Source organism: Gopherus evgoodei, chromosome 14 (genome assembly GCF_007399415.2).
Source record: "Gopherus evgoodei ecotype Sinaloan lineage chromosome 14, rGopEvg1_v1.p, whole genome shotgun sequence".
In the NCBI taxonomy this organism is placed as follows: domain Eukaryota; kingdom Metazoa; phylum Chordata; order Testudines; family Testudinidae; genus Gopherus; species Gopherus evgoodei.
In genome coordinates this window covers 18,879,898-18,892,196 of record NC_044335.1, presented here as the reverse complement: position 1 = coordinate 18,892,196, position 12,299 = coordinate 18,879,898, and the positions used below count along the sequence as shown (strand labels likewise).

Below are 12,299 nucleotides of genomic sequence, written 5' to 3'. Positions count from 1 at the left end.
AGCTCCCCGGTGCAAGCCGTGGTTGAGCTTACTATTCCATCCACGCCGGAGACATTCTCAACGGCGAGGGATCTGATTGCCATGACAGAGTCGATGCTGCCTCAACTCCCGGCACCGCCGGTGCGGGTAATACAGTCTATCGGCAAGCCTGCCTTGATAAGACCATCCTCTGTCGGCACAGCAGAGTGGCACCGTTCACGATCACGGTCCCGCAGACGTTTCAGGTCCCGTCGGCGCTCCCGATGCCACTCGCAGTCCCGGTACCGTTCTCCTCCTTGGTACCGGTGGGCACTCGCAGCACCGGTCGGTATCCTGTTCGCCGGCCCGCTACTCTCAGCACCGTCCCAGCTCCCGGCACCACTCCAGGCACCGTGACTCCCGTAGCTGCTTTCGATGTCGAGCCTCGAGATCTCAGTCGACCTCCCAGCACTGCTCCAGTCGCAGGTCCCGATCTCGTTCCCGGTATCGGTATGCCTCCCAGTGCCGAGTAGAGCAAGGTCCACTAGAGACAGAGACTCTGCTCAGGGCTTTTCAGCACCTCCATGGCCATCCAGACACGCATCAGTGTCCTCCCACGCGGATAGGACTGCAATTCTGATGTGCCCACCAGAGTCTTCCAAGAGGCCCAGGCCCAAGGACCCCATCAGTGGTCTTTCTGGACACCTTGGGCTTACCACCAGGCCCAAGGCATACCAGTAGTTCCATCTCGCTCTGTCTCATCAGAGCACCGAGTGCCAAAGGTGACGGTTAGCCATCCACCTCCGACTGCTGCAGAGGAAGCCCCAGTTCACCCACCGGACTCCCAGGTTCCACTGGAGCAGGAGGTCACCCAAGAGCAACAGGCCACACAGGACCTGCTCATCACCGGCATCTTCTCTTCCTCTTCTCCAGATGAGGCGGTGGCAGGAACATCCTCCTCAGGCCCTCCTCCAATCGACCTGAGAGCCCATCAGGACCTCCTAAGGAGGGTAGCACTCAATATGAACCTCCAGGTGGAGGAGGTCCCGGAGGTAGAGGACCTGGTAGTGGACATTCTATCAGCGGATGCCCCCATTAGACTGGCCCTACCGTTTATTCGGACCATTCAGGCGAATGCCGATACTATATGGCAGTCCCCAGCCTCTATCCCTCCTGTGGCCAGGGGAGTCGAGCGTAAATATATGGTGCCCTCTAAAGGGTACGAGTACTTGTATGTCTATCCTCCTCCCTGCTCACTAGTCGTCCAGTCCGTTAATGAGAGGGAACGCCATGGCCAGCAGGTGCAGCCCCGAAATCAAAGGAGGCTAGGCGAATAAACCTACTCGGCCGGAAGGTGTACTCAGCAGGGGCCCTACAGCTCCGGGTGGCAAATCAACAGGCCTTGCTTAGCCGCTATAATTATAACACCTGGGTGGCAGTGGGTAAGTTTACGGAGCTTCTCCCTCAAGACTCCCAGCAAGAGTTCGCTGCCCTCTTGGAGGAAGGGAAAAAAGTGGCCAGAACTTCCCTCGGGCCTCGTTGGATGCAGCAGACTCAGCAGCCAGGACTCTGGCCTCGGGTGTTGCCATGAGGCGCATCTCATGGCTTCAGGTTTCACACCTCCCACCGGAGCTGCAGTATACTATTCAGGACTTGCCATTTGATGGTAAAGGACTCTTCTCGGAAAAGACTGACCCCAGGCTGCAAAGCCTGAAGGACAACAGGGTCATAATGCGCTCTCTCGGCATGCATACGCCAGTGACCCAACGCAGGCCTTTTCGTCCCCAGCCTCACCGCCCATACTCTGTGCCTAGACAAAGACAGGACTTTGGCAGGCGGCGCGGCCGAGGTGGTCGCAGACGACCGTCAGGACCCCAGTGGGGCTAAAATCAAGGTCCCTCGAAACCACCACCGGGACTAAAGACGAACTTTTGAAGGTGCGCTGGAGGGTGGCATACCAGTTACAGGCCAGAATCCCTCTCCTCCCTTCTCCAACCGTCTCTCCTACTTCCTCCCGGCGTGATCCCAGTTAACTTCAGATCGCTAGGTCCTATGCACGGTGGAGTAGGGTACCACCTCCAATTTCTTTCAACCCTGTCCTCTCACCCTCCAACCCTGTCCCTCTTCAGGGACCCCTCTCACAAGCAATTCCTCTTACAGGAGATGCAGACACTCCTCGCCATGGGAGCTATAGAGGAGGTACCGATGGACGAAAGGGGCATGGGGTTTTACTCCTGTTATTTCCTAATCCCCAAGTCGAAGGGAGGTCTCAGACCTATCCTAGACCTGCGAGGACTCAACCAGTTTATGATAAAGTTGAAGTTCCGCATGGTATCCCTGGGGACCGTTATCCCGTCCTTGGATCCTGGAGACTGGTATGCCACCCTCGATATGAAGGACGCATACTTTCACATCGCCATCTTTCCTCCGCACAGGAGATACCTCCGCTTTGTAGCCAACCATCAGCATTTCCAGTTTACGGTCCTGCTGTTCGGCCTTTCTGCAGTCCCAAGGGTATTTACAAAGTGTATGGCCATAGTCACCGTCTACCTCCGCCGACATCAGATACACGTTTTTCCATATCTGGATGATTGGCTCATCCGAGGGACCTCCAAGACGCAAGTGTCTCAGCATGTGGGCATCGTCATGGACCTATTCACACGTCTAGGCCTGATGATCAATATAGAAAAATCCACTCTGGTTCCCACGCAGAGGTTAAACTTCATAGGAACTATCCTGGACTCCAGTCTAGCCGGAGCCTGCTTACCACAGCCGCGGTTTCAGGCGGTGGGAACAATCATCCGAGGTCTACAGAATTTCCCGACGACCTCGGCTCACACTTGTCTCGGTCTCCTGGGTCACATGGCTGCCTGCACGTTTGTAACCAAACACACCAGGCTCCGCCTCCGTCCTCTCCAAGTTTGGCTCAACTCGGTATACTGCCCGGGCAGGGACCCAATAGACATGATAGTCACCATTCCCCCGAGTACCCTAGGCTCCCTAGAATGGTGACTAACTCCCTCCCTGGTGTGTGCAGGGATGCCGTTCCATCTGCCCCAACCTTCAATGTCCCTGACGACGGACGCGTCATCTCTCAGCTGGGGTGCTCACCTCGGTCACCTTCGTACTTTGGTCTTCTCAGGAGCTGGCACTACACATAAATGTCCGAGAACTGAGAGCAGTCTGTCTGGCGTGCCAGGTGTTCCAGCAACAGTTGCGAGGCCGTTGTGTCTCAGTGTTTACAGACAACACAACGGCCATGTACTACATAAACAAACAGGGAGGGACACGGTCCTCCCCTCTTCGTCAGGAGGCCATCCAACTCTTTGCATAGCCCACTCAATAGATCTGGTAGCATCCTTTCTCCCAGGCATTCAGAACACTCTGGCAGATCGACTCAGCAGGTCTTTCCTGTCTCACGAGTGGTCGATCCGCCCGGATGTTATGCATTCTATTTTCCAGAAGTGGGGAATTCCCCACATAGACCTGTTCGCTTCCTGCGAGAACAGGAAATGCCAGATGTTCTGCTCCTTCCAAGATCTCTCCCTGGGATCGATCTCGGACACTTTCCTGATGCCGTGGAAGAGCCAGCCCTTTATGCCTTCCCACCGTTCCCGCTGGTTCACAAGGTCCTGCTGAAACTCCGCAGGGACAGAGTGCGCATCCTCATGATCGCTCCAGCATGGTCCAGGCAGCACTGGTACACCACATTGCTCGACCTGTCGATAGCCAACCCAATTACCCTGCCATTCCACCCTGACCTCATAACTCAGGACCATGGCAGGCTTCGCCATCCAGACTTGCAGGCTCTTCACCTCACGGCGTGGCTGCTGCGTGGCTAAACCAGTCAGAGTTACATTGCTCTGAATCAGTATGACAAGTTCTCCTGGGTAGCAGGAAGCCTTCCACTCGGTCAACGTACCTGGCCAAGTGGATGTGTTTCTCCTGTTGGTGTGAAACACTTAATCTTACTCCCACTGAGGTCTCGAGCCCCTCTATTTTGAACTACCTCTGGTCTCTCAAACAGCAGGGCCTAGCAGTATCATCACTGAGGGTACACTTGGCAGCCATCTCTACCTTCCACCCAGGCAAAGGTGATCATTCCGTGTTCTCACACCCTATGGTTTCGAGGTTCCTCAAGGGCTTGGAGCGCTTATACCCTCAAGTACGCCGCCCAGCCCCGACTGGGACCTCAGCCTGGTTTTAACCAGACTTATGTCTCCCCCATTCGAGCCATTAGCAACCTGCTCGCTATTATACCTGTCTTGGAAGACAGCTTTCCTCATAGCCATTACATCGGCCGGACGAGTCTCCGAGCTTAGGGCTCTTTCGGTGGATCCGCCATATACTGTGTTCCACAAGGACAAGGTGCAGGTGCAACCACACCCGGCATTCCTCCCTAAGGTGGTTTCGGCCTTTCATGTTAACCAGGACATCTTTCTCCCGGTCTTCTTCCCGAAGCCACACTCAACGTGACGGGAGCAACAATTGCACTCCCTGGATGTCCGCAGAGCGCTTGCATTTTATATTGAGCGGACAAAACTGTTTCGAAAACGCCCTAACTCTTTGTCGCAGTAGCAGACCGAATGAAAGGCCTACCTGTTTCCTCTCAGAGGATCTCATCTTGGGTGACAGCATGCATCCGCACTTGTTATGATTTAGCTCATATTTCCCCGAGCCACATCACTGCGCATTCTACCAGAGCTCAGGCTTCATCTGCCGCCTTCCTGGCTCGTGTACCTATCCAGGAGATACGTCGCGCAGCTACTTGGTCCTCAGTCCACACCCTTCGCATTATGCTCTGGTTCAACAGTCAAGAGATGATGCAGCCTTTGGCTCAGCAGTTTTGCATTCTGCCACATCTCACTCCGAGCCCACCGCCTAGGTAAGGCTTGGGAATCACCTAACTGGAATGGATATGAGCAAGCACTCGAAGAAGAAAAGACGGTTACTCACCTTTGTAACTTTTGTTCTTCGAGATGTGTTGCTCATATCCATTCCAAACCTGCCCTCCTTCCCCACTGTCGGAGTAGCCGGCAAGAAGGAACTGAGGGGCGGTTGGGTCGGCAGGGGTATATATCCGGCGCCATGGCAGCGCCACTCCAGGGGGCGCCCAGCCTACCCACCGAGTGTTGCTAGGGTAAAAATCTTCCGACGAACGTGCACGCGGCACGCGCACACCTAACTGGAATGGCTATGAGCAACAAATCTCGAAGAACAACAGTTACAAAGGTGAGTAACCATCTTTTGTCCATAGCTGGAGTTATTAGGTTATAGCTGTATCCCAGCCATGTGTTCTACTGGGACTTTGTTTTAGCTGAATTATTCAAAACTAATAATGTTTCGAAATACTGGAGTGTCTTTTTAATGTGTGGTTGATAAGATCAGTTTGTGAGAGCAGCCAGTCAAAAAAATTTGTTAATATTCTTAATTTTGGCTAAATTAATATGCTTGGAAGAAGTAATGAAGCATGCTATGGCCAGATTTAATAGGAGTTCAGTAATCTGTTCTCTGCTCATTGGCTGTTGTCACTGTAATTAGGGAGAAAATAGAAATGGTTCCAATAACAACTTATCATATGTTCTATAGGAGAAATAATCTTTTATATGCTCTTCGTTGTACTAGGTGGACCCAACAGAAATATGGCTATGAATCAGCATCCAGTGGGAGACTGGGTTTTGCCAAGCTCTAAGGTTAACAGACTGGAACCTACAAATTCTGGTTCAATGGTGAGACCAGGACCAGACTATAACCCATCCCTTCCCAGACCTACAGTGGGTGGCTCCATGCCTGGTTTGCCCATCCGATCTAATAGCATACCTGGTACGAGACCAGTGCTACAACAGCAAATGATTCATATGAGTAAGTTCTTTACATTTGTATAAACCTGTTTAATAAAATGCATAGTCGTTTGTTGATCAGGCATTCAGAATAAAGGTCCTTTTAATTCCAGTATCTGAATTTACATCCAAAGACAATTAATTCCTTGAGGCAAGCTCCATATTTTCCTCTTGTGCTTGGAAAGTGCCAGGCACATTGTAGAAAGTTCCTTAATCTTAATGATAATTAATAATTTCAGATTAAGGAATTCCATATTATTTAATTATTTGTCTATATGTCCAATTGGAGGTGTCATTTTTTCTATCACGCCTCCTACCCCAAACAAACAAACAAACAACAAGTATTCATATATTGATAATCTATCTCTATATTCTTCTTGGTGATGGCTTCTACATATTCCCGCCTGTGAAATGCAGAGTTCTAGGAACCGCTCTATAGTTAGCAGTGGCAGCTCCAGGCACCAGCGCTCCAAGCGTGTGCCTGGGGCTTCAAGTCGCGGGGGGCGCCCTGCCAGTCCCTGCAAGGGTGGCAGGCAGGCTGCCTTCAGCAGCTTGCCTGCAGCAGGGCCACAGGTCCCGCGAATTCGACGGCGGGTATGCTGAAGCCGCGGGACCGGCGGACCTCCCGCAGGCAAGCCGCCAAAGGCAGGCTGCCTGCTGTACTTGGGCGGCAAAAAAGCTAGAGCCGCCCCAGATAGTTAGCTGCAGGTGTAGGGACTCTATATCAGGAGTTTTAGGAAATTTAGTTTAAAAGAAAAAAACTGTTTTAATTAGTAATAGTTACTGGTGGTAATAATGGTTTTACTAGTATGCAGATAGCTTTTTAGGTTGTCAAAGGTAGTTGTACAAAACTGTTTTTTGTTTTTATTTCTGCACTATCATGCAGTTAGATTCTTGGACCTACCATCGCTCTTTTCTGAGGTGTTTATGTCTCATATAGAATCTAAAGACCTATATTAGAGAGACCGGATTTAAATGGCGATTTCATGCCCTTTTGTCATCCTAAAACTAGCTGATCCAAGAAGAAATCATTTAGGGTATGTCTACACTGCGGGATTATTCCGATTTTACATAAACCGGTTTTATAAAACAGATTGTATAAAGTCGAGTGCACGTGGCCACACTAAGCACATTAATTCGGCGGTGTGCGTCCATGTACCGAGGCTAGTGTCGATTTCCGGAGCGTTGCACTGTGGGTAGCTATTCCATAGCTATCCCATAGTTCCGGCAGTCTCCGCCCCTTGGAATTCTGGGTTGAGATCTCAGTGCCTGATGGGGCAAAAAACATTGTCGCGAGTGGTTCTGGGTACAGCCTCACCCCTCCCTCCGTGAAAGCAGCAGACAACCGTTTCACGCCTTTTTTTCTGGGTGAACTGTGCAAACACCATAGCCCAGCATGCATGGACCCTGCTCAGATCAAGACCGCAGTCGTGGACGTTGTAAACACCTCGCGCATTCTCGTGCAGTCTATGCTGAACCAGGACCTGCAAAGCCAGGCGAAGAGGAGGCGGCTACAGCAGTACGGCGACGAGAGTGATGAGGACATGGACACAGAATTCTCTCAAACCGTGGGCCCCTGCACTTTGGAGATCCTGCTGGTAATGGGGCAGGTTCTAGCCATTGAATGCCGATTTTGGGCCCGGGAAACAAGCACAGACTGGTGGGACTGCATAGTTTTGCAGGTTTGGGACCATTCGCAGTGGCTGCAAAACTTTCACATGCGTAAGGGCACTTTCATGGAACTTTGTGACTTGCTTTCCCCTGCCCTGAAACGCCATAATACCAAGATGAGAGCAGCCCTCACAGTTGAGAAGCGAGTGGCAATAGCCCTCTGGAAGCATGCAACACCAGACAGCTACCAGTCAGTCGGGAATCAATTTGGAGTGGGAAAATCTACTGTGGGGGCTGCTGTGATGCAAGTAGCCAAAGCAATTATCAAGCTGCTGCTACGAAAGGTGGTGACTCTGGGAAACGTGCAGATCATAGTGGATGGCTTTGCTGCAATGGGATTCCCTAACTGGGGGGGGGGGGGCGGGGCGGGGGGGGCGATAGATGGAACCCAGATCCCTATCTTGGCACCGGAGCACCAGGGCACCGAGTACGTAAACCGCAAGGGGAATTTTTCAATGGTGCTGCAAGCACTGGTGGATCACAAGGGACATTTCACCAACATCCACGTGAGATGGCCAGGAAGGGTTCATGACGCTCGCATCTTCAGGAACACTACTCTGTTTAAATGGCTGCAGCAAGGGAATTACTTCCCAGACCAGAAAATAACAGTTGGGGATGTTGAAATGCCTGTAGTTATCCTGGGTGACCCAACCTACCCCTTGATGCCATGGTTCATGAAGCCATACACAGGCAGCCTAGACAGTAGTCAGGAGCTGTTCAACTACTGGTTGAGCAAGTGCAGAATGGCGGTAGAATGTGCACTTGTCCGTTCAAAGGCGCATTGGCACACATTACTGACTCGCTCAGACCTCAGCCAAACCAGTGTCCCCATTGTTACTGCTGCTTGCTGTGTGCTTCGCAATCTGTGTGAGACTAAGGGGGAGACCTTTATCGCGGGGTGGGAGGCTGAGGCAAATCACCTGGCCGCTGATTATGCGCAGGCAGACACCAGGGCGATTAGAAGAGCACACCACGAAGCAGTGCACATCAGAAAAGCTTTGAAAACAAGTTTCATCAAGGGCCAGGGTATGGTGTGACTGTTGTGTTTGTTTCCCCTTGATGAACCTCCCCCCTTGATTGACTCATTCCCTGTAAGCAATCCACCTTACCCCTTCGATTACAGCTTGCTTAAGGAAATAAAGTCACTATCGTTTAAAAATCATGTATTCTTTATTAAAAAGTCATTATAAAAAGAGGGTGAGAACTGACAAGGTATCCCGGATATGGTTTGGGAGGAGAATAGGAGGGAAGGAAAAGGCCACTAAAAATATTTCAAAGTAATGACAGCCTTTTGGTTGGGCTGTCCACGGGGGTGGAGTGGGCGGGTGCACGAAGCCTTCCTCTGCACGTTCTTACATGTCTGGGTGAGCAAGATATGGAACATGGTGAGTGGTGAGGGTGGTTACACAGGGGCTGCAGCAGCACTCTGTGACCCTGCTGCAGTTCCTGAAGCTCCACCAGACGTCGGAGGACGTCAGTTTGATCACACAGCAGCCCCAGCGTTGCATCTTGCCACCGCTGATCTTCTTGCCCACATCTCTGATTTTCCTGCCACCACCTCTCATGTCGAGCGTCTCTCCTCTCCTCACAGTGGTCCCTCCTGTCCTCACGTTCACTGGCATCTTTCCTGTAATTTGATACCATGTCCTTCCACTCATTCAGATGAGCTCTTTCATTGCGGGTTACTTCCATGATTTCCGAGAACATTTCGTCTCGCGTCTTTTTTTTTTCCTCCGCCTTATCTGAGATAGCCTTCGGGATGGAGTAGGGAGGCTTGAAAAATTTGCAGCTGTGTGAGGCAGGTAAAAAACAGAGAGAAGTATTTAAAAAGATACATTTTACAGAACAATGGTTATATTCTTTCACAGTGAACAACACTATTCACCTTACATAGCACATGTAATTTCACTACAAGGTCGCATTTTGCATCTTAATATTGAGTGCCTGCAGCTCTGGTGTTAGAGATTTCACAGACGCAGGTCCGGGCAGCAGAATTCAGCTTGCATGCGGTCATGGTAAGCCATTGTCTTTCGGCTTCTGCAGCCTTCATAAACACAGTGCCCTCCTTTCCCAAATACCAAGCAAATCGCGTTCAGTGCTGCTGCTTTCCTGTTAACATGCAGCAGCAGAAACCACCCCCCCATCCAATTCTCTGGGATGATCGATTTACCCCTCCCCTCACCGCGTGGCTGGTATCATGGAAGATCACTGCTAATCACCCCCCTACTCCCCCACCGTGTGGCTGGTAGCAGGGAAGATCCCTGCTAGCCAAACGCGAAAAAGCTCAGCACTGTTACCCCCCCTCCCTTCCCCCGCTTGGCTACTTGCAAGGAAAGATTTCTTTTAAGCAACTGGCAAACAGCCCAGTAGGAATGGCCATCTCTGTCCCCTTAATTAAATTCCTGAATTTCAACCAGGTTACCATGAACGATATCACTCTCCTGAGGATAACACAGCGAGATAAAGAACGGATGTTGCTTGAATGCCAGCAATCACTGGGACCATACGCAGCTAGGCTTTGTCATGCAATGATACCAGATTACTTGCTACATGCAAGGCGTGGTCAAGTGTCCTATCATGGAATAAGGCTGCCTTGCCCAGAAACCTTCTGCAAAGGCTTTTGGAGTACCTCCAGGAGAGCTTCATGGAGATGTCCCTGGAGGATTTGCGCTCCATCCCCAGACATGTTAACAAACTTTTCCAATAACTCTACTGGCCGCGAATGCATCCCAAGTCCTCAGGGCAAATCAATCATTAAAAAACGCTTGGTTTAAAACCATGTTTTTTATTTACAAAGGTACACTCACCAGAGGTCGCTTCCATGGCTTTGTTGTCTGGGCTAGAGGCTTGGGAGGGCTGGGAGGGTAATTCCGTCTGAGTGAGAAAAAGCTCTTGGCTGTTGGGGAGAACAGAGTGCTGTGTCCTCTCTGCAAGCTCGTCCTCCTCTTCCTCCTCCTCATCTTCCCCATCCGCAGAATCCTCAGCCATGGCTGAGATTACCACCCTCACCTCGGAATCCACAGACAGGAGTGGGGTATTGGTGGCGGACCCCCCCTTGAATTGCATGCAGCTCAGCGTAGAAGCGGCATGTTTTCGGCCCTGCCCCAGACCTTCCGTTTGCTTCTTTGGTTTTCTGGTAGGCTTGTCTGAGCTCCTTAACTTTCACTCTGCACTGCACTGAGTCCCTGGTGTGGCCTTTCTCCATCATAGCCTTGGAAATTTTTTCAAATGTTTTTTCATTTCGTCTTTTGGTACGGAGTTCTGTTAGCACAGAATCCTCTTCCCACATATAGCGATCAGATCCAGTACCTCCCGGGCAGTCCATGCTGGAGCTCTTTTTTGATTCTCAGGAGACTGCATTGTTACCTGTGCTGATGAGCTCTCCACGCTGGCCAAACAGGAAATGAAATTCAAAAGTTCGCGGGGCTTTTCCTGTCTACCTGGCCAGTGCATCTGAGTTCAGATTGCTGTCCAGAGCTGTCACAGTGCTGCACTGTGGGATTCCGCCCCGAGGCCAATACCGTCGATTTGCGGCCACACTAACCCTAATCCGATATGGTAATACCGATTTCAGCGCTACTCCTCTTGTCGGGGAGGAGTACAGAAACTGGTTTAAAGAGCCCTTTATATCGATATAAAGGGCATTGTTGTGTGGATGGGTGCTGTGTTAAATCGGTTTAACTCTGCTAAAATCGGTATAAACACGTAGTGTAGACCAGACCTTTCAGTGTTCAGAAGATGCTTCTTTAAACTTGACCCATATTGATGTTTGATCACTTGGTATCTGAACCTTTCATCACTGTTTTCCACAGGGCAGAATTGTCCTGCATTTGCATCCAGATTTTGATGATAGAACAAAGTAGGGTCTGAGTTTCATTTGAACAAGACTATCAATGCCCTGTTTTTCTTTTTAAAACATGATGCTCATATGAGAGAAATGAAGCTTCATGCCTAAAATGTTAAGTGGGCCTTAAGTTTTAATTGAGATAGAACTCAACCATTAAATAAATCTTCCATGCCTTTTATACCTTTTTGGAATCAGTGTAAAGGAAATGCCATTTCCATGTAGCACCTCTCAAAGTCAATTGGACTGGACCCTCAAACTTGTTATACTTTGGTGAAGGTTGCGATACCCAAGGGTCGGAGGGCTCATTTTACCAGGGCTAAGGCAGGATCAGTGGCATTTCTCTAACATTTCTGTCACAGAAATCTACTGCCTGAAGTTTCTCAGCCCTACTCTCTCAACTTGGCATAGGGATGTGATGCTCAATTTGGGAAGACAGTTCTGCAATTCTTGTTTAATTAGAACTCTTCAGCCCATCTTGCTGGAAGTTGTATTGCTAGTGAATTCTTATAAGTGGAAGTATGTAGAATACTGCTGAGTTTTGGGAAAAGTAATGCTTGTTGGGACAGCACAAATACCTCCACACTGCACTGTGTGTTTGGAGATGTTAAATGGTGATGTGATCCCCAGCCAGCTCAGTTCTTTCTATTAAAAAACAGACTTCAATGGGAGTAGAACTTCTGGTAAGAGGGGAAAAGTGAATGGATAAGGCAGAGGCAGCACACTCAAAAAACCTGTTGCTGATAAGTAACTTATTTTGTACTTGTCTTTAGAATGTCACGTGTTCAGGTCACTATTACAGTGCATGATTGATAGTGTCCTGACTTCACTGGCAAGATGAGTGGGGTGGATAAAAATTGATTTTTTTTTAATAAAATAACTTTTTTAAATTTAAATCTGTTTTTAATTTATATTGAATACGGGTTATTGCAATAAAATCTAAACTATTTAAAATTAAATTTGTAATTATGACAATCTGTGTTAAG

At 49.7% G+C, this 12,299-nt stretch overlaps 1 protein-coding gene across 2 annotated transcripts in view; it reads left to right on the top strand.

The window, feature by feature from the left end:
• NCOA3 (nuclear receptor coactivator 3) overlaps nt 1–12,299 on the top strand; it is a 187,743-nt gene that overhangs the window by 159,755 nt on the left and 15,689 nt on the right. For both annotated transcript variants that reach the window (XM_030532954.1, XM_030532953.1), the window contains exon 16: nt 5,584–5,820. In XM_030532954.1, coding sequence (XP_030388814.1) covers nt 5,584–5,820 — 237 coding nt within the window. The remainder of the gene's footprint in view (nt 1–5,583; nt 5,821–12,299) is intronic.